Source organism: Mytilus californianus, unplaced genomic scaffold (assembly GCF_021869535.1).
Source record: "Mytilus californianus isolate M0D057914Y unplaced genomic scaffold, xbMytCali1.0.p SCAF_2, whole genome shotgun sequence".
NCBI classification, from domain to species: Eukaryota; Metazoa; Mollusca; class Bivalvia; order Mytilida; family Mytilidae; genus Mytilus; species Mytilus californianus.
This window is the reverse complement of record NW_026262668.1, coordinates 120,616,404-120,639,903: the sequence shown is the minus strand read 5'-3', so window position 1 is coordinate 120,639,903 and position 23,500 is coordinate 120,616,404. Positions and strand designations below refer to the sequence as shown.

Here is a 23,500-nt window from a genome sequence, read left to right as displayed (position 1 = left end):
TGGGACCATCACCCCCAAAAACAATCCCAACCTTCCTTTTGTGGTATTGAACCTTTTGGTTAAATTTCATAGAAATCCATACACTTAAACTAAAGTTATTGTCCGGAAACCAAATAAATGTCTTTGGACGACGCTGAAGCCAACGATGATGAAGACGACGATACCAATATATGACCGCAAAAATTTTTTGCAGTCGTATAAAAACTTGAACCACACACTTTATCGGAAAAATTTAATTGGATATATAGCAGTTTGACAAACACTTATTTTGATCATTGAGAAGCTTAATACTTCCTTAAAAATAGAACGTGATTGAAACGTTCAGCTGATTTTTACAGAGTTATCTCCTTGTAGTGTTATGTACCACTGTAAGAGAACAAAGACAGGTATATTTTTACAATTCTGTTTCTAATATTGTTTGTTGTTGTTTGATGCTTCGCCTTGTATACCTGTATCTAATTGGTACATACAGGACTATTGTGAGAACCTGATCAATATCATATTTGTCCTCAAGGTCTTTTCTTTGAATAAAAATTTTGTTTAAGGATGGATTGATGTTTAATTTTCAGTGGCAAATATTGCATGCCTATTCAGGACACGAACATGTGATATGAATATGACCCCTGCTTTGAAAAGGTTGATCCCACAACCTCACACACTCAAGACAAGTACTCTACAACAAGACCACAGAGGAAGTTACTACATTCAGGGCATTTTAATTGATATATTGTTCAGATTTAGAATTTGGTTTCAACATGACAAATAAAATCTATAATTGTATGAACAAAATGATTTTAAAGATCAAAATACAACTCAAAGAACATCTTAAAATGGTTTTAGGTAGAATTTTAAAAAACCTACTTGAAAGTTTTGCATCATGATGACATACACCCAATTGTTATATCATTTAATTAACCATTAAAGCCAATTTGTTGAAAATGAAAAAGAGTGAACATTTTAACTAATGTATGTTGTATGCTTTAATATACGTTATTATTAAATGTATGCTAATACACTGTAAACATAAGGATATGTGGTATGATGATAAGTTTTTATGTTTTCAAAGTTTCATCACATTAAAAAAATATTTTAGATCATGTATCTATGAATAGTTTTACTTTTTAATTAAATTTACACTTTATAAATTCATATTGCAATGACTAAACAATGATGTCTTCATACTGTCTGGCTAATAAAATTGAAGAAGATTTATATCTGACCTAGTTTAAATAGTTTAGCTCCTAGTTTTCAGACTGTTACCATAGTGAAGGGTCAGTAAACATAATATCAACAATTCAGAAACTGTTAACACATGATATGTCTCACATTTTAAAAAATTTTGATAGTAAAATGCAAATGTTGAAATTAAAATAGCAATATTTACCATGTATAAATTTAAGTTATGCAAAATATTCAAAGACAATGAAGAATGACTGAAGGTACAGGGCCAAACAATCTCCTTGGAAATGAGATGTACCAACACTAATACAACTGCTTACCAAATATCACCCATAAACTGACCTAATCACAAACTAATACATCGATGATGCCACAGCCACCGTCGGAAACAGCATACCCAAGTCTTGTTTTTTGACTCAGTCAAAGCGAGACAATAAAAAGCTGAACAGCGTATGAACTTAATTGAATCTTTTGATATAAGTACGAGTTTATTATTATTGTGATATGTATCAAATTACATTGGATTTATTGATTAATTGTGGATACAAATTTTTCATGGTTTTTTAGACTCCCAACTACATGTTTAGTAATACTAACTAATAATTATTTCGGTTTGCCCAAGATGACAGAAATAGGGTACAAAGCTTTCAAGAAAATGATGCTTACAAATGGAAATAACAAAAACAAGATGTTACAAGCAATTAATTAAAGTATACAATAGCTCATTTATTAAACTTCTGTGTATAAACTTCCATGCTAAATGAGTAGCTATAATCACACCTAAAAGTTTTGTCAAAAATGGGGGTACCATGCTGGCTTGATTGAGAGAAACTGGCAGTTCAAACCATGAATATTTGTAACAAATATAGATGAAACCGTTATAATTCTTCCATATATTTATACAAGATTTTGTTTGAAAGTACAGTACATAGAAAGCCAGCCTTGTTGGTAATGTCAAAAAGAATTTCCATAGAAGTTTATTTATTCCATTACAAACAGGTACAGGTTCATCAAAGATTTCACCAAATATATTTACTCCTGAAAAGTTTCAATCATGAGGTATAAAAGGAATAACTAAACATTGATAAATACCCAACAACAAAGCTGGATAGAAATAATCACCAAGTGTCACATTTGTATTTGTTTCTAAATCTTTAAGAAATAATTTAAATATTCTAAAACACTGAATGATTATTCTTTATCCACAAATTTGTCAATTAAGATTTCAGATTTCACTTGATTGAACTTTTCACTTGTAACTAGCAAAGCACATTTTTAAGTTGGACTTTCATGTTTTCAAATGCCACAATCTATAAATTAGTATCCAATAATTATTGATTAACTATTCTATGTCATAACATTTATTCAAACATATTATCCCAAAAGGAAAGATAAACAAAACTACACTAGTACTATTGTAAACTACTCCTTAGTTATTTTTTAATTTAAAAACACTTTTTCCTTGTATAATCCACCACATTTGTAATGCCTTTTTTATTACTAATATTAAATAATTTTAGAAATCAACATCTTTCATTTAGACATAGTTGACTACGTTTACTATCATAGTAATGCCCAAAATTAAACAAGAGTTGACACACAAAAATGTCTCACCTGCTGCAATATTTAAGTTATTTGCAAGAAAATGAGGCCATGCCAATATATACTCATCGTAACTAATCCAAATACCAAATACTGTAATAAACTAATTTTTACCAGCGATTTATTCAAGGGAGATTTTCTTATAGAAAAAATACACAAATATAAATCATCACTAAAACTTCAAATTGGATCTTCTCATACATAAATTCTTCAAATTAGAAAAAAATCATGAAAATAACTCAATGCAAAATCAACCCATAATGGCTAAACATAACAACACAATTTACTAAAATATTATTATTCTCAGTATTATTAAACAACTTCCAAGTAAATAGTGGCCAAGCCTGTGATAGAGGGAATAAAATATCAATGTCTTTCCCATAGTTAATGTTGACTTCATTGCAAAAAAGATAACACCTTAGTCTCTCCTGCAAGGTTTCATAATCAGCAAGACATCAAATGCAGTCATGCTTTTTTTCAAAAGAGTTCAAAGTTCAAATCATTAAAATTTAAAAAAATCTAATTTCTCTCAATATGTAAAACTACAGTTCATTTTAAGTGACTTTTAAAAGTATAATTTAATACATAATAATCTACAGCTTAATACAATCTATATACATTAAAATAACTGTATGACTGGCGTTACTTATATAATCAAAATTATTATTATTTCAACAATAATTGTAAAAAGCATGTTAAAGTGATTGTATAAATAATACAAAATGACACACTCTTTCAATCTCACAAAATTATTTTTCAATCAATTAATCAATCAAATCTACTGTGGACTCATTATTATTCATGAGATACCAGTTTTCGTGGATTTCGTGGGTGAACCACAAATTCAAATGTTAAACGATGTGCAAAATTACTATAGGCTTGTATGTATACTTTGGCAAAACCATGAAATCAAATATTCACAATTTTTTAATTTTTTCTCAATCAACTACTTCTACTTCTACCACTAATGACGGTGGTCACTTAGTGGTAGGAGTAGAAGTCGAAACTAAAATTAAAACCCACGAAAATAAATGAATCCACAGCACACAATTTTTAAATTAAAATCCATAGCTTTGGTTGATGTCAAATTACAAGTAAATGATTTATGTTTGCAATTATAAAGTTGCAATTAAAACTATTATAAAGTACTTTTAAAACTTGCATTGTTGAATCTTGAATAATCTTAAATTATGAAAAATATTTTACACTGAAAGAGCAAGACTTTAATAATACAACATGCTCTATATGTTCTTAACTATTTGGTTGATAACAATTTTCATGGATTTCGTGGGTATAGTTAAATTATAAATTTCTGTGTCCAACAAAATGCACAATTCCCAAAGAATTGAATGCAGAAATTGTCATAACTATGAAATTCAACATTCAATTTTCATCAATGCAAGAGAAGTGATACTCCCCAAAATTTAAAAAAAAAGAACAAAAATAAATCATTATCTGGCCGAAAAAAAGAAATGAAGTAGCACAAGTGACATTTTAAGAACTATAGTGATGATAATGGGGAGAAGTTTAGAAGACTTTTCATCAACCATAGCAATTTTACTACTTTCCTTGTACTATTCAGTTTTAATCATTTTCTTTAATACTGAAAACCAAGAATAAGAGAAGTGAGGTAAAATAAAAAAAAAATTGCCGATAATCTTTGCTTTGTAGAGACATTCTACTTTGTGGCATATAATGTGATACAATATTAATATTACATAAGATAAATATTTTGACTTATGAATTTTAAAATCTTTTTTTTATTCAATATTGTTTGATACAATATTTTGACCATTTTTTTTTATTAGAACAGACATCATTCTACAATCTACATACCTGCCTGTATTAAATTGGATTTAGTAAATAAAATTTACTTAATTCATAACTCATTAGTTTTTAAAAACAAAGAAAGATAAAGCATTCAGACTTATACTCATATAACCTCCACAACCATTCAGTTAATATCATTTCACTAATACAGCAACAGTTGTGTGCAGATCAGTGCATTCATGGAAACTGTAGACATTCCAATTCCTAAGAGACAGAGCATCCTCCTTGTTTTTCAGGAGTACCTCCTCCCTCAGCCCTCTCTATAGCAGACACTATCTGTATAAATACTTCATTCACAGTCTACAAACATACAAATCATGAAACAATCAATATTCATAATTCTATAAACTCAGAAACTCAAATGTTAAATACGCATGTGTGGAATTTCTGACAGTTGGTGTTCACATGATGTTGTCTCTGCAATTTTGTGGAAATATTAAAGAACCTTTGTGAGCACGCTCACATACCCCACGCCCCCCACATTGTCACTGGACAAACAAAATCGCACCAGATTCCTAAGTTCTAAGACTCACAAAAATTTCTTGTGGATATGCACATCTACATATTATGTCCTCATTAACTACAAAGTTTCATGAAATTCAGTTGTGTGGTTTCAGAGGAGTTGCGATGACAAAGTGTTGCAGTAATATATTTAGGCCAAAATTCTATGTTCAAAGGGGCAGAACTCCTAGAAAAAAAAATTGAATCACTATTTCCTGTCGATATGCACATCTACATAGTATGTCCTTATTATCTACAAAGTTTTATGAAATTCTGTTGTGTGGTTTCAGAGGAGTTGGGATGACAAACTGTTGCAGTAATATATTTAGGCCAAAATTCTAAGTTCAAAGGGGCTAACTCCTAGCAAAATAAATGGAGAATGTGTCCATGGGTCACAGATGATGACCCTGCTTGCATATAACGTTATAAAGTCAAAATTCGAACTTTATCTGAGTTTTGTGGTAATAAGCATTGTGTAGAAGTTTCATAATATTTGGTTGAGGCAACTTAAGTTAGAGAACGGGAACCAAAAATTTAGCAATTTTTCCATTTTTAAAGATGCATATCTCTAGAACAGTAAAAGTGACGCCATCCAAATTCAAACTTGATCTGTGTTTTGTCGTAATAAGCATTGTGTATAAGTTTCATAACATTTTGTAGAGGCAAACTAAAGTTAGAGAACATTAAACCAATTTTGGGACGTACATATGTATGTACAGATCAGTCTTCACGCCTAACCACAGGCCCAGCAGCCATGGCTTGTAAAATTGCTTTCGGGCCTGTAAAAATAATCTCTACAGGCCAACAGAATCTAACTAAAATTTTCCAAAAATTGAGAGCTGGGCCTGTAGATTTAAAAGTTTATCATGAAGACTGATAGATGGACAAAGGTAACACTTAATGCTTCCTCCGCTGCGGCGGGGGCATAACAATTGAATCATAATTTTCTGTTGATATGCACATCTACATAGTATGTCCTTATTATCTACAAAGTTTCATGACATTCTGTTGTGTGGTTTCAGAGGAGTTGCGATGACAAAGTGTTACAGTAGTATATTTCAGCCAAAATTCTAAGTTTAAAGGGACATAACTCCTAGAAAAAAAAAGAATCATAATTTTCTGTCGATATGCACATCTACATAGTATGCCTTTATTATCTACAAAGTTTCATGAAATTCTGTTGTGTGGTTTCAGAGGAGTTGCGATGACAAGAACAGGACTGACAGACAGACAGACGGATGGATGAAGGGGTCAGAAACATTATACCCTGCGCAACTTCGTTGCATGGGGTATAATAACTTATCTTCTTTAAGGTTAATATCTGATCAATCCATTATTTTGTGAAGTACAAGTTATGACAAATTTTTAACAGGATAGTGTTTATTCCTAAAGTGAACTATCAAACTTCTCTTGTAATCTATGAGGATAATCATATTAGATGTGGTGCTAATCAAATTGGTAAGGTGTCATACTTTTAAAAATTTCAAAATAAAATAGAAAATGAAAATTTAGTCAAGTAAATAATTACTTTAAACATCTTATTTTACTTTAGAGGACAAATGTTCTTAAATACAGAATTGAATATTCAAATTTATTATTAAGAAGACAATTTGTAAAAAGATGAATGTTGGATAGATTGGTTTGCTACAAGCCACCTATGAATTCCAAAGAGTTGTTGCATGGGTTTTTTAATGTGCAGAACAAGACATTCTTTCTGCATCAATTGTACAAACTTGTCTTTGTTTAACTATATGACTACATATCTACCTCTTTCATGCAAAGAATAAACAGTGAGCAATGCTCACCTTTAAAATTATGAAAGCAACCTTTGAAAGTATGGCAACATAATTTCACAGGGACTGGATACCAGTATATAATACACTTTTATCTAAAAATATATAGGCCAATAAGACATTAAAAATAACCAATTTTCCTTGATTGTAAACTTAACATTTCAGACATGTTGTTCCCTTGACCTATAGTCCACTTTAAATCTTTTTTTTATTAATTTTGCTCCTAATAAAGATGATTTGACCTATCATCTTCATTAACTTTCAGCTGATGAAATATGGTATATATCAGAGAAGACATCCTTGTTAAATTGTACATTGTGCCATTAACTAGAATTTTAACTGAGAAACAATGTTAAACCACTGTTTTACGTTAGAGGAGGTCTGAGAGCTTGCAAATATGTTCAACCCTGGCACATTCTCTATGTTCGTGTCCAGAGTCAGAAGTTTGTAATTCAGCGGTTGTCAATGGTTGCTGTCTATCATATTTGGTTTTTGTTTATTGTTTTGTACATAATTTCAGGCTGTTGGTTTCTCGTTTGAGTTGTTTTACATTTTGTCAGACTCATTTTAGGGCCTTTTATAGCTTACTATACAGTATGGGTTTTGATCATTAATGAAAGCTGTATAGTTACTTCATTTGTACTCTGGGGGATAGTTTTCTCATTTGCAATCATACCACATCTTCTTATTCTTATATCAAATATTTGGGAAGAATAATGTTTGAAAACAAGTTGAGAACAAGATACATTTGTATATAAACTTGCATGATACTCTTTTGCAGAAGTTTCCAAGAATTTCACATTCCATTCAGAAGCAAGTTTCTTTCCTTCATCCACTGAGACTACTCTGTCATTTTGTAGATCTGTTTTATTTCCAACCAGCACTACAGGTATACTACAAAAATAAACAGAACCTGTTACTGCAAACATTTATTTTTGTCATTCCTTTCATTTATTGCGCATAAAAATGATAAAAATTGTTTCTTTAATTCTATAACAAGAATAAAAGAGACATAAATAAATGTGGATAGTGTCCACATGTGGACACAGATGATGCCCCCGCTTGCATATCATATAGTTATAAAGGGACATAACTGAAGAACGGAAAAGTGACGCTACTTAAATTTGAACTTGATCTGAGTTTTGTGGTAATACGCATTGTGTGTACCTCATAACCATGATAACATTTGGTTGAGGCTAACTATAGAGAACAGAAACTAAAAATTCAGCAATTTTTCTATTTGTAAACATGCATAACTCTAGAATGGTTGTGTATAAGTTTTATAACATTTGGTTGAGACAAACTAAAGTTAGAGAACAGAAACAAAAAATTCAGCAATTTTTATGTTTATAAAGGGACATAACTCAAGAATGGTAAAAGTGTTGCCACCAAATTTCGTACTTAATCTGTATTATGTAGTAATAAGCATTGTGTATAAGTTTCATAACATTTGGTTGAGGCAAACTAAAGTTAGAAAACGGAAACAAAAAAATTGTACTTGATCTTAGATTTGTGGTAATGAATATTGTGTATAGGTTTCATAATATTTGGTTGGGGCAAACTTAAGTTACAGAATGGAAACTAAAAATTTTGCAATCTTTCGATTTATAAAGGGGCATAACTCAATAATGATTAAAGTGACACTACCCAAATTCAACTTGATGTGTGTTTTATCAGTGGAAGTCAAAATTAAACATTGCATTGTATAAAGCATTGATTGTAGTTGATTCAACTATAATCATGGACAAAGGAAGATAACTCCAATTTAAAAAAATTACTTGATATTTAGAAGAAAATAAAAATTTTGCAATTTTTCCATTTCTAAAGGGACATAACTCTAGATGGTTAAAGTGACGCCACCAACATTCAAACTTGGTCTGTGTTTTATGGTAATAAGCATTGTGTAGAAGTTTCATAACATTTGGTTGAGGCAAACTAAAGTTAGAGAACGGAAACGAAAAATTCAGCAATTTTTCCATTTGTAAAGAGGCATAACTCTAGACGGTAAAAGTGACGCCACCAAAATTCAAACTAGATCTGTATTTTGTGGTAATAAGTATTGTGTATAAGTTTCATAACATTTGGTTGAGGCAAACTAAAGTTAGAGAACCGAAACAATAAATTCAGCAATTTTCCATTTGTAAAGGGTAATAACTCTAGAACGGTAAAAGTGATGCCACCAAAGTTCAACCATGATCTGTGTTTTGTGGTAATAAGCATTGTGTATAAGTTTCATAACATTTGGTTGAGGCCAACTAAAGTTAGAGAACGGAACCAATAAATTCAGCAATTTTCCATTTGTAAAGGGGCATAACTCTAGAACGGTAAAAGTGACGCCACCAAAATTCAAACTTGATCTGTGTTTTGTAGTAATAAGCATTGTGTATAAGTTTCATAACATTTGGTTGAGGCAAACTAAAGTTAGAGAACGGAAACCAATTTTGGGACATACGTACGTACAGACTGACAAGGGTAAAACTTAATGCCCCCTCCGCTACATTGGGGGCATAAAAATCATAGCTAATATATACAATACATATATTTATATTCATCAGCAAATGTCTCTACACATTTATTGAATAAAAACACTACAAACAGTCGGCTAACAGCTTTATGCCTTTTGGCAATACTCAGACAAATGTCCTTGATGATGTTGTCAATGATATCATCTTAAGACCTTCTTAAACTGGAATGGGGAGTAACTTTATATTGTTCAATTAAGACTATATATTGATCTCAGCAAAGTCTTTTGTTATTGTTTGGCTCATTCAATTGTACAAGGGGAACACTTAACATTTACTGCTACTGCAAATTTCAAAGTGGTCTGTCTTGCATACAATTAAGGTATTAAAATATATATACTAAAGCATAACTGATCATTCCTTATTAACAGGATTTGACTACACTGCTGATGTAAAAATTGCTTACACAGTACAACTCAACATTACCAAGCTCCACCCTAAATATAAAATCATTGATAATTCCCTTTCAGAGAAGCCAAGAAAAGCTTGACATAAATTTTCCTTGTATTATGAATGTAGTAATATTTCATACTTAAGGCAAACAGGATTTCGACTGTAAGCTGATGTAAAAATTGCTAACACAGTACATCTGAACGTTATCAAGCTCCAGACAAAATATAAAAGCATTCCATTCCATAGAAGCCAAGATTTAGCTGACAAGAAAAGGCATCACTGGACTAACAAAGGCTTTAGTTCATTAAATCTTGTTGACCTAGGGGTCTAGGTAGCTTGACACAGAGCAGGCAGAGATTTTACAGAAGCATGGGTACAAATCCAGTGAATGAACGTGGCTGTCTAAATTTCAGACAAGTCATATATATGTATTCATCTCAAATTTAGCCCAACAATGTTAGATCAGCAAATTTGTGTTAGCAAATTTTTGTTCTTCCCTCAGCGGGATTTAAACTCCTGCTTCTGTGCAACTGTGTCCAGATCCCAGACCACTTAACCAATGTCTGTCGTAAAGTTGTCACATGTTTAGACATAATAAATTTGTTTCATTAATTTTATCAGGTAGAATATAATAAATTGCCATTTTAGTTTTTACTGATCATTCTCAGGATGACATTTATAGTTCAAACTTACTTGGAAGATCCTTTCATATCTAACAACTTATCATACACAATCTTAATTACATCAAAACTGAAAATATACAAACAAATATCATATTAATACAGCAAGCATACGAAAAAACAGCACTCAGTGACATCAGTTTTAAACAAGGTTTCTTAATTGTAAAGTTGAGGTAACTCTTCAAAAGTGCTACACATTTTATCATGATTTGGTTGAGCATTATGAATTATGTACGTGACAGATAACAACAGAGATGCTCTATATGTTGTAGTCACAATCCATCAACTATCTATTCCTTGTTTATGGTATCACTAAATGTGACTTTTACAGCATCACTAGCCTGTCATAAGTTACACAACAGCTGCCATCAATCAATGTTTATTTACTTGGTTTGTGTTGCTTTTCCTCTTGTTTTCTGTTGTATTTTGTGAGATCATATTAATAATAAAATCGCAGTAAATATTCCTGTTTTCATTTCAAACTTTCAAATTCTGCACATTTTAAGTTTTAAGATTTACATATAGTTGTTTTGATGGTTCATGAATATGGTCCAGAGCAGATAAGTTCACTCCTAGTTTTGGTGCATTCTCAATCGTTTGTTTTCTTAGTAATGTACATATTTACAGACTGTTGTTAGTTTTTCTCCTTTGGTGTTATCATGATGGTATAGGCTGTTTTTTCTGCCACTTATTTTTTATTGTCCCTTTGTTTTTTTTCTTCCTCTTTTTTTACACATTACATGTATATTCATGTTTATGAAAAATTTACACATCCATCAATGATTATTAATAGCTACATGACCATGACGTAGTTGTAAAATTCTATTTTCTTTTAGTACATGAATCAAACCAATTATTCTTACACAATGAATCAATGGTATTTTAAACAATTTTTAGTAAACAGACAAACGACGAGTTGGCAGGAGAAATAATCTCAATGAGATGAGATGTGTCAATACAACTGTCACCAAATATCATTGACTTACAATTAGTGATCTGTGGTTCCCTTTAAAGTAACCTAATTATAAACTATGCAAAATTTTCATAGTCAACCAATCATGACTACATTGGGGTTGGGGGTTCCCCTTTTGCAAAGCAAGACAAAATCGTACATAAAAAGGAATGATTAGCCAGTATATAAGCATTGATATCTTGCCTAAAAAAGGGTTTCCATTAACAGACTGGGTAAATTCAATGGATAGTAATGTCAGTTTGTTTGATGGATATTGGAGATAGGTTAGATAAGAAACAAAGAATCACCGCTCACTCTATCAAATTAATTGACCATTATGTGTTTGGGTTATGACTTATGTTCTGTGTGTCTCTCATAGTTAATCAGCTCCTTTAAATGTTTATATCAAAATATATCTATTCCAATATCCAATGAAATTTGATCAAACAATAAGTTTGCTGAGCCCACCATGCTCTAAAGGAACACTGTATCAAAACTTACCTTTTACGAGAATTAACAGAATACACTAAAACATAACCATCTACAGAAATATAATAACTCTGAGGTAGAATAGAATATTCATCCTGAAAAAAAAGACAATAACAATGTGTTTAATTACAGACTGCAAATGATTACAAATCAATTTTGAGTTCCTTCTCCTTTTTTCTATCCTTAAATTAAAAGTATATCTGTATATATGCAAGAGAATAAAAGCAGGTCAAATAGACTCAAATGTAAATAATCTGCTTCGCCAAGCGCAGCTGGATACAACCGCAGAGGTCCAACCCTGAACAGTTGGGGCAAAAATGACACAATATTCAAGCTTGATACAGGTCTGAATTTGGATTGTAATTAAATATTTGACACATAATAGGTTTCTGACACAGAATAAATGTAGTCAAAGAACTTGAAATTGGTTATATGATTTGAATTTATATTCAATTGAAGATTTTTTGCTTTAGTGCAATACACTGTGCTGTTGTGCAATACTTAGTAAATCTGTTTTCAGACTAATATACAAATAATTAGCAATATAAATTGTGACCCCCCCTCCCTCCTTTCCAAAAAAGGAAATTTTCTTTTTAATTTCTTAAATCTTGTGGGGAAAAAATTGCCCCTCACCAAAAAATTTTTTTTTTTGTTTACCCCCACCCCCCCAAAAAAAATTTTTTACTTCCCTTTCCAAAAAAAAAAACATTTGAAGAAATTTCTTTTTGTAAAATGTGGTACAATTTAAGAGACATCAATACACTTAAACACAAGTTATTGTCTGAAAACTAGAAAAAATGCTTGTTTTAGACCCTTTTTGGCCCCTAATTCCTGAACAATTACCCCCAAAATGAATCCCAACCTTCTACTTGTGGTATTGAACTTTGTGGTACAATTTCAGAGCAATCAAAATACTTATACACAAGTTATTGTCCTGAAACTAGAAAAATGCCTGTTTTGGGCCCCTAATTCCTAAACGGTTGGGACCATCACCCCCCAAATCAATCCCAACCTTCCTTTTGTGCTATTGAACCTTTTGGTTAAATTTCATAGAGATCCATACACTTAAACTAAAGTTAATGTCCGGAAACCAAATGTGTTCGGACGACAACGTTATAGCAATATACGACCCCAAAAATTTTGGGGTTGTATAAAAATCTGTTTATAATTTATAAAGAAGTTTTTGTGAAAAAATTACCATATTAAAATTTTAAACGTTTTAAACATTTTTAAAATTTTTTTCAATTTGTAAGTGCCAACTCACTCCCACAAGTAAAATCAAATTTCTTCATTTGCTTTTCCTTCAGATGATTGAACTGAATGGTTTATTGATCAATGTTAGTGCTATTTGAGTAAACAAATACTTTCTTGTGGACATTTAACAAAATTGCAGTGTTCATTGACCTATTCATTTAAGTATGCACTATTCTTGAATTAAAAATTTCTAAGGGGTTCCCTGGAACCCTGTGTCTGGCCTGTGATTGCTGCTGTCAGTGTAAAAGTGTTATGTTTACTTAACTAGAGGCTCTCAAGAGCCTGTGTCGCTCACCTGTATTTACTGATGCTTTGGAAATCATGTAAAATAAGGTTAAAATCATAATTAATAGTATTAGATATTAGATATTATAATGATATCTAAGATAATAACAAAAAACTGCAAAATTTTTGTAAAATTACTAACTCAGGGGCAGCAACCCAACAAAGGGTCGTCGGATTTGTCTGAAAATTTCAGGGCAGATAAATCTAAATCTGATGAACATTTTTGCCACCTGTCAGATTTGCTCTAAATGCTTTAGTTTCAGAGATATAAACCAAAAACTGCATTTTACCCCTTTGTTCTATTTTTAGCCATGGCGGCCATCTTGGTTGGTTGGCGGGGTCATCGGACAAATTTTGTAAACTAGATACCCTAAAAATGATTATGGCCAAGTATGGTTAAATTTGTATCAGTAGTTTCAGAGAAGAAGATTTTTGTAAAAGATTACAAAAATTTACGAAAAATTGTTAAAAATTGATTATTAAGGGCAATAACTCCTAAAGGGGTCGACTGACAATTTTGGTCATGACAACTTATTTGTAGATCTTACTTTGCTGAACATTATTGCTGTTTACAGTTTATCTCTATCTATAATAATATTCAAGATAATAACCAAAAACTGCAAAATTTCCTTAAAATTACCAATTCAGGGGCAGCAACCCAACAACAGGTTGTCAGATTTGTCAGAAAATTTCAGGGCAGATAGATCTTGACCTGATAATCAGTTTTACCCTATGTCAGATTTCCTCCTTAATGCTTTGGTTTCAGAGATATAAGCCAAAATCTACATTTTACCCCTATGTTCTATTTTTAGCCATGGCGGCCATCTTGGTTGGTTGGCGGGGTCATCGGACACATTTTTGAAACTAGATACCCTAATGATGATTGTGGCCAAGTTTAGTTAAATTTGGCCCAGTGGTTTCAGAGGAGAAGATTTTTGTAAAAAGCTAACGACGACGGACGACGACGACGGACGACGGACGCCAAGTGATGAGAAAAGCTCACTTGACCCTTTGGGTCAGGTGAGCTAAAAAGTGAGTCTATTTTTCAGTAAAAAACAGAATTCCCAAAAAAATTCAAACTTTTTCTTTAGATGCTTTTTCTTGGTCTTAAAGATTAGCTTCTGTCCAAGTTTCATAGCAATCCACAAAGGTTTACAAATTTATTATGTCAAAGAAATTTAATCCCAGTCTGTCCGTAAATGTTAACTGTAAAAATCGAAGTCAATCTATCAAATAATACTATAAGTGAAAAAAATATTTTTTCAAAGGTTTGCTTCAGACATTATCTCTTAATCATTAAAAAGCTTCTGCCAAAGTTTCATAAAACTTTATGAAGGTAGGACAAAGTAATTGATGAGTACCAAGCTTTAACCCAAGATTGTATCTACTTGTTAACTGTAAAAAATCTAAGTCCATTTATCAGTAAAATACGGAAAATAAAAATAAATATTTTTAAAATTTTGCTCTGGATACTGTTTTTTGGTCATAAACAAGCTTCTGTCTAAATTTCATAAAATCCATAATGGTTTGACAAAGTTATTGATGACTGAATAACTTTAACCTCAGACTAAATCTGAATGTTAACTGTACACAAGAGTGCACACACTGAAATGTCTCGCCTACTATACTGACCATTGATTTTATGTTGATAGTCCTACATATAAAGTTTTACTACAAGTATCACATTAACATTTATGATCCAAGAAAATGAGGTCAAGGTCAGATAAACCAAGCTGGAAATACATGTACACCTTTAATACAATCCCTCCATACACAGAATATAGATGACCTATTGCTTATAGTATAAAAGAAACAGACCAAACTATGGAAATTCTATATTGACCTATATAAGGTCAGATGATACCTGCCAGACAGACATATACACCTTACAATCATTCCATACACCAAATATAGTTGACCTATTGCTTAAAGTGTAAGAAAAACAGACCAAAACACAAAAACTTAACATAAGCAATGAACCATGAAAATGAGGTCAAGGTCAAATAAAACCTGCCAGACTGACATGTACATCATTAAATATTTCCATACACCAAATATAGTTGACCTACTGCATATAGTATTAGGAAAACAGACCAAAACACAAAAACTTAACATTTAGCAATGCACCTTGAAAATGAGGTCAAGGTCAAATAAAACATGCCAGACTTACATGTACATCGTAAAATATTTCAATACACCAAATATAGTTGACCTACTGCATACAGTATTAGAAAAACAGACCAAAACACAAAAACTTAACATTGAGCAATGAACCGTGAAAATGAGGTCAAGGTCAAATAAAACTTGCCAGACTGACATGAACATCGTAAAATATTTCCATACACCAAATACAGTTGACCTATTGCATACAGTATTAGAAAAACAGACCAAAACACAAAAACTAAACTATGACCACTGAACCATGAAAATGAGGTCAAGGTCAGATGGCACCTGCCAGTTGGACATGTACACCTTACTATCATTACATACACCAAATATAGTAGACCTATTGCTAATAGTATCTCAGATATGGACTTGACCACGAAAACTTAACCTTGTTCACTGATCCATGAAATGAGGTCGAGGTCAAGTGAAAACTGTCTGACGGGCATGAGGACCTTGCAAGGTACACACATACCAACTATAGTTATCCTTTTACTTATAATAAGAGAGAATTTAACATTCCAAAAAATCTGAACTTTTTTTTCAAGTAGTCACTGAACCATGAAAATGAGGTCAAGGACATTGGACATGTGATTGATGGAAACTTCGTAACATGAGGCATCTATATACAAAGTAAGAAGCATCCAGGTCTTCCACCTTCTAAAATATAAAATTTTAAAAAGTTAGCTAATGCCGCCGCCGCATCACTATCCCTATATCGAGCTTCCTGCGACAAAAGTCGCAGGCTCGACAAAAAAACTAAGTCCATTTATCTGTAAAATATGGAAAAATGAAAATAAATATTTTCAAAATTTTGCTCAGGATACTGTCTTTTGGTCATAAACAAGCTTCTGTCTAAATTTCATAAAATCCATAATGGTTTGACAAAGTTATTGATGACTGAAAAAATTTTAACCACAGACTGGACCTAAATGTTGACGATGCCAACAACAGAATCTAGGATTGCTATGTCTCGCTTTCGCAGGCTCGACAATAAATGAATCAATCAATGCTAAAAAAATACCAAATGACACATATCAAAACTTTTCCGTTTACATTCCACTTATCTTTATGGAATTATGGCATAATTACATGTACCTACAAACTTCAATACTCTCAATGTTTTATTGTGATTGCTATAGACCTTATTGCTATTTAGTCCAATGCGGGAAAAACAGTTACTTAGACAACTTCCTGTAGGGGTCATGTGTTGCAAAAACAAAGGCCATCACTCATCAGTAATGAGCAGAGGTACAATTGGGAATAACAGTAATCTGACATTGTACTGTACAAAGTTATATGATGGCAGTTTTATAATAATTCTAACTGAAAAGAATTTGAGCCATGTACAACCAACCTGTCCTGCAGTATCAACAACTTCTAAGGCATACTCTTGTCCTTTAATCTTTAAACTCTTGTGGAAGGCTATAAAATACATGATGCTTATTATTTAGTTTGGAATATATACTATGTACAACAACAAAAAGTGTGGATGTATTGAAATGTCTTAAAGCTGACTTGATGCATTATATCAAAACTTATAATTGTGAGAATGCAGAAATGTACAAACTAGAGGCTCTAAAGAGCCTGTGTCGCTCATCTTGGTCTATGTGCATATTAAACAAAGGACACAGATGGATTCATGACAAAATTGTGTTTTGGTGATGGTGATGTGTTTGTAGATCTTACTTTACTGAACATTCTTGCTGCTTACAATTATCTCTATCTATAATGAACTTGGCCCAGTAGTTACAGTGGAAAATATTTTGTAAAAATTTACAAAAATTTACAAAATTTATGAAAATTGTAAAAAATTGACTATAAAGGGCAATAACTCCTTAAGGGGTCAATTGACAATTTTGGTCATTTGACTTATTTGTAGATCTTACTTTGCTGTACATTATTGCTGTTCACAGTTTATCTCCATCTATAATAATATTCAAGATAATAACCAAAAGCTGCAAAATTTTCTTAAAATTACCAATTCAGGGGCAGCAACCCAACAACATGTTGCCTGATTGGTCTAAAAATTTCAGGGCAGATAGATCTTGACCTAATGAACAATTTTATCATTGTAAGATTTGCTCTAAATGCTTTGGTTTCAGAGATATGAGCCAAAAACTGCATTTTACCCTATGTTCTATTTTTTAGCCATGTTGGCCATCTTGGTTCGCGGGCGGGGTCATGGGACATGTTTTTTAAACTAGATACCCTAATGATGATTGTGGACAAGTTTGGTTAAATTTGTCTTAGTAGATTCAGAGGAGAAGATTTTTGTAAAAGATTACAAAAATTTACGAAAAATGGTTAATATTGACTATAAAGGGTAATAACTCCTTAAGGGGTCAACTGACCATTTTAGTCAAGTTGACTTATTTGTAGATCTTACTTTGTTGAACATTATTGCTGTTTACAGTTTATCTCTATCTATAATAATATTCAAGATAATAACCAAAAACGGCAAAATTTCCTTAAAATTACCAATTCAGGGGCAGCAACCCAACAATGGGATGACAGATTCATCTGAAAATTTCAGGGCAGATAGATCTTGACCTGATAAACAATTTTACCCATGTCAGATTTGCTCTAAATGCTTTGGTTTCAGAGATATAAGCCAAAATCTACATTTTACCCCTATGTTCTATTTTTAGCCATAGTGGCCATCTTGGTTGGTTGGCCAGGTCACCGGACACATTTTTTTAACTAGATACCCTAATGATGATTGTGGCTAAGTTTGGTTAAATTTGGCCCAGTAGTTTCAGAGGAGAAGATTTTTGTAAAAGTTTACGGACGACGAATGCAGGACGACGGACTCCAAATGATGAGAAAAGCTCACTTAGCCCTTTGGGCCAGGTGAGCTAAAAAGTATTAGGGTTTGCTTGTATGTTGTGCTATTATTCCAAATTTCCCTGTTAGGGGAGGATTGTTTATCACTTCCATTATCTATATATATGTCTGTCCCACGTCAGAAGCCTGTATGGCTGTAATGCAATGTTTGTGGTGAGTTGCTGTCTGCCATATTTGTTATTAAATTAGCATTAATCTGGCTGTTGGTTTTCTGTTTTAAATTAATTCAAATTATGTGCTGCTGGGGTGTTTAATACATGTAGCTTACTATATGGTTTAATAGCTTACTATATGGTTTGTGTTTGACTCTTTGTTGAAGGCTGTTCAAAGATCTAGTTGTTTACAACCTCATCCTTTGGTCTCTGGTGGATATTTATCTCATTGGAAATCATACAATATCTCCTCATGTCTATATTAAATTTGATTAAAAAAACAACCAGAAAAAAATTCCTTCACAGAAAACTTGTTAATTTGTGTTTATACATTTCCATAGTTTTGCATTTTAACAAAGTATTCATTGTTGTGACAAAAATTAACAAATTGATAAAATCCAATGTGCTTTTAAACATTTAATCTAATACCACCTAGGGTTCTCACAAGATTTAGGGCGAGTCCAGGGATTCATCACTTATTTATCATGTAGAACATTTGATAGTTAGTAAATGATTCCGCTGATATTAACCTCAATAATCCAGTGTTAAAGTTTGTTAACTGTGACCATTACCATTCCACTAAATTAACTTTATCTATGAAGCTTCAAGCCAATAGAGGATATATAGATAAGAATTATTAAATGTTCTATGACCTTACCAAAATCAACTGAGCTGCACTAGAGCTCCAGGACTCATAATAATCTTAGAGAGAACCCTGATCACTTTTAGAATATGAGATTGGAGTATTGTACTTACTGTTTTCTATTGTTGGATCATATGAGTCAACAAACTGTTTTTCTATAAACTGAATGGTTACTGATGATTTTCCTACAATATATAAGATAAAACATAAAAAGGCTAACAGGAAGTACTTGCTTCGTTTGATACTTTGTAAGGTGTTTGCCGGTTTTTTAATGTTTTTCTGTTTATCAATGGAATACACAGAAGTATTAAAGAAACTAAGTTTTACTTAAAGTTCCAAATCACCTGTTTTTTTTCCATTATTAAAATAAATATATGATACAAATTTTAATGTGTGCCACTCATGTTTTTAGAATAACTAATAAAGCTTTTCAGGCAAATGAGACAACAGTTCTGGGTAGATTGTCAGGTGAATTTCCAGTAATAAACACCTGGCAAGTGACTTATCTATAGAAATTTATTGTAATGACTTGATTAACCATGGGGCACACTTTAGATGTCAAACTGTGATTCAAGTATTTAAGGGCATATATAGGGCCAGGGTTTCTGCTGGTGGTCACCATTATTGCAATTTGCAATAGATTGAAGAAGGATCACGACCTGTTGATGTTTCAGATACACATTTAATTATTTCCTTTTTAATGAATTTAACAGTACCCATAAATGTAACCTCAATTTCAAATTGGTCATTTTCTTTCATTGGTAGGATGCATACAATTTGTATTTCTATTATTATTCATTTAATAAAATATTACATCAGTAGTGGAAATGAAGCTCCAAGTGGGAAAGTCGTTGTGACTTCAGGGAAATTTATTTAGATATGCCTGTTATGGTCTCATTGACATTTACCAAACCTTTTTTTCAGTTTCAGCACATTGTTCCTATCCTTTATTAAAGAAGTTAGTAAATTAAGACCGAGTTGAAAATTAGGATTTTTATCGTAACAATTGAGTTGAGGCGAAAAAAAAATAATGTCTTTCCTGCCAAAAAATTTTATTTTATTATTGTAAGGGGAAATGCACGGTGTGGGTCACTTGACTCCACGTCTCCATGTCCTTAAGGATAGTTATTCATATAAAGACATATTAATAATGCCACACTTGACTCCTAGATATCATCTTGAACCATTGAAATATATGCTCAATCAATAGTTTTACAATTAATCATATAGGAAAACAATTATTAATATTATCAGCTTTTTATTACTAGTATATGGAAATTGAGACTATTATAACTAATGTTGGATAATCAATTGAAATTACCAACCGATTATCTATTACTATCGGTTGACACTGCCAATTTAACAGTTTACGTCAGAACTTCGAATTTGAATCAAAGAAAGTTTAATATCGTTTTTTTTAAATATCAATCATTGGGATGGCCAACTCGGCAACTGATTACCATAATTGCCTTTTGTTTATTTAGTCTTAAGGGATTAAAATCGGGATAATATATAAAATGTCCGGCTGGCTAAAAATAATTTTGGAAGCCCTGGAACTTGACAGCAACCAACAATCGGTTATAATCGCATCATTAAACCTTGCCCTTTTTTATATGAAATCATGCATTCAGGCTTCAGCCATATTGTACATATCTAATGCATATATTCCATACCATTGCAGAGTTTTATATGTTCATGTTTGATCTTTTGTTTCCTTTTCATATTTTATTTAGCAATTTAAACAGTGAATGAATTAGAATCCAAATTCAAATTGAACATGTTTTGTCTTATGATTACAACATTTATTACCAATATTGACACTAAAATTTCTAAATTTCAATGTTATCACTCACATTATAATTTTAAAAACAGAGCTGTATCAAAATTTGAATGTTTTTCATTAAAAAAAAAGATATATAAATTAACTTTAAGCAATTTAAAATTAATCAATAAATAAAACAATGAATTTGCATTGAAATATATACATTAAACTAAGGGGGTCCAACCAATGCCTGTTAATTCATGTGGAATGCGTATTTTTCACTTTTGTGATCATTATTCTTCTGTCAGCAGTGTCATTCATGCATCTGTACTTATGATCATAAGAATATGGAATTCTTTCAAAGTTGGTCCGTATCTGATCTGTGATTCGTATTATATTTCAATAGCGGGCAAACTGGGAAAACTTTACAAAAATAAACGATGTTGGACAAACAATTTGGAAAGGAATTTGACGTTTTTGAACGTTACAAATGGATGACACATTAATAAAAAGTAATTTTTACCGCGTTTTTACATAGAAACAAATTTATTTTGTCGAAAATCAGAATGATTTGATGTACGCTCTCAAGTAAAAAGTACTGTAAGTGAAAAAATTATTTCCATGTTTATAAAGAAAGAGATTGCTTATGTCTTTGATTATAGGATGTTTGACATTGTTATTGTCATCTACTGATATTTTTATTACAATTTGTTTGACTGCATGTAAAATGTAAATCATAAACGGACCGGAAATTGATATGCATAAGGTCCGGAAACTATAACGACAATTGATTGAACATAATCTCAACCGATTATCGATATCGTAAAGCCCAACCCATTTCTGACTTATTCCGATCTTCGGAGCAACACTAAAGTCTATAACACAGTATAGTAGTCTCAGATGAAGGGTTATAATATTAAGAAAACCTGATAAAACAAAGACATCAAACCATTATTCCCTATTATCATGATTATTGTCATTCTTCATGTCCAGATGTGTTCCCAATTGCTGCTTGATGAATGAAGGCAATTAGGCAGTGTCTGCGCGTACCCGCATGCGGGTACGAATAGTCAAATTGCCATTCATAGGCTACGCGTACCCACATCCGGTTTTATAATAAAATGCCATCGGATCGGGAATGAAACGTGAAATATATACGGAAATTATCTATAATATGGAGATTTCGTGTAGAACAATTTGTTCAGAACTATCAGTCGATTTATTTTATACAATTGTATAAAAGAAACTCTGAGTCAATTGCAGCTGCAGAGAAAAGAAGCTCTGGAAACACAAAAATTAAAGAGGAATGAAAGTTTAACAGAATAAATTTTTCATGTATTCACGGTGGCAAAAAATTCCAAACAAGTTCGACAGGAAAAATACCTAATACAAGGTATTTGTTTTAAATTGTAGTTTTAAATCGAATTTGCCGCGTTTCATTCATTAGTCAAGTTTATTTTTTTTTATGTCGAATACTTCTAGTTTTGTCATTGTAAACCGTTCATGACATTAAGGATATGTCTACTTTCAGTACTTTCCAAATGGAATGTCCTTTCCACTTTAAACTTGGCGTAACTAAAGATGGACAAAACCTGATTGTGAGGGAATCACACAGTTCTCACAATCATGAGATCAATAAATGTTTATTTGACCATCTTCCTAGACAAAGGAAACTAGATGACCATACACTAGAAGGTGTGAAAATCAGTAAAATTTTATTCTTTAAATTTGCATTTACATTTTACAATAGTATTAATTTTTATCATGTTTTTCTTTTACAGGGACTGTACAGTTTCATTTTCCATCAGTGTGCATTTAATTTGCAACGTTTATTATGTATCATTATCTAATAAATCATACAATTTGAAAATATTATTTTTCTTACTCTTCACTCGTTCTACACGAAATCTCCATATTATCGATAATTTCCGTATATATTTCACGTTTCATTCCCAATCCGATGGCATTTTATTATAAAACAGGATGTGGGTACGCGTAGCCTATGAATGGCAATTTGACTATTCGTACCCGCGGGTACGCGCAGACACTGAAATGAATGAACTGTCCCAGTTGACCTGGTGTCATATGAGGGGAAAGCCCCATAGGACATTGTTACATGAAGTGATGTCGGATGATTATGTGTAACTTTAGGGAGCTCACACATATATTTCCCACAAATAAAAATGAGATAGGATAACCATTTTAAGACTAAAGGGAGTGTCAGACTGAGTGATTGGGTGTCAGATGAGTAGGGTATGAAAAGAAAAAATAATAAGATAGAGAGAAACCAACCAACAGATCTGAAGCCCATTAAGGCTACTCTTTTGTGTTTTGCTGCCATTTCTGTTGATCACAACATATAAAAGGACAATGTCAGTTTTTTAGTGAATGTAAACACGTTTGTTTTTGTTTTCAAACCATGTCAATGTCGCATTGCAAAATTAATGTTGACT

The 23,500-nt window shown here is 31.9% G+C and overlaps 2 protein-coding genes across 5 annotated transcripts in view; one reads left to right on the top strand and one right to left on the bottom strand.

The window, feature by feature from the left end:
• The window catches only part of LOC127728681 (serine/threonine-protein kinase 11-interacting protein-like), a 480,863-nt gene that overhangs the window by 312,739 nt on the left and 144,624 nt on the right, over positions 1–23,500 (top strand). The window lies entirely within an intron of this gene.
• LOC127728724 (GTP-binding protein Rheb-like) lies at positions 218–23,500 on the bottom strand. Its single transcript, XM_052236375.1, has 7 exons — positions 23,340–23,500; positions 19,399–19,470; positions 17,001–17,068; positions 11,954–12,036; positions 10,514–10,570; positions 7,670–7,799; positions 218–4,911 (listed from the first exon to the last, which is right to left on the bottom strand). Exons 1-7 carry the CDS (start codon positions 23,386–23,388, stop codon positions 4,816–4,818), a joined length of 555 nt encoding a protein of 184 aa, XP_052092335.1. The 5' UTR covers positions 23,389–23,500; the 3' UTR covers positions 218–4,815.

Coding starts and splice junctions, on each gene's coding strand:
- LOC127728724 (XM_052236375.1), bottom strand. CDS start 23,388: ATGGCAGCAAAACACAAAAGAGTAGCCTTAATGGGCTTCAGATCTGTT. Junction 19,471..23,339: donor AATGGGCTTCAGATCTGTTG/GTTGGTTTCTCT, acceptor TATATATTGTAG/GAAAATCATCAGTAACCATT. Junction 17,069..19,398: donor TGATCCAACAATAGAAAACA/GTAAGTACAATA, acceptor TGTATTTTATAG/CCTTCCACAAGAGTTTAAAG.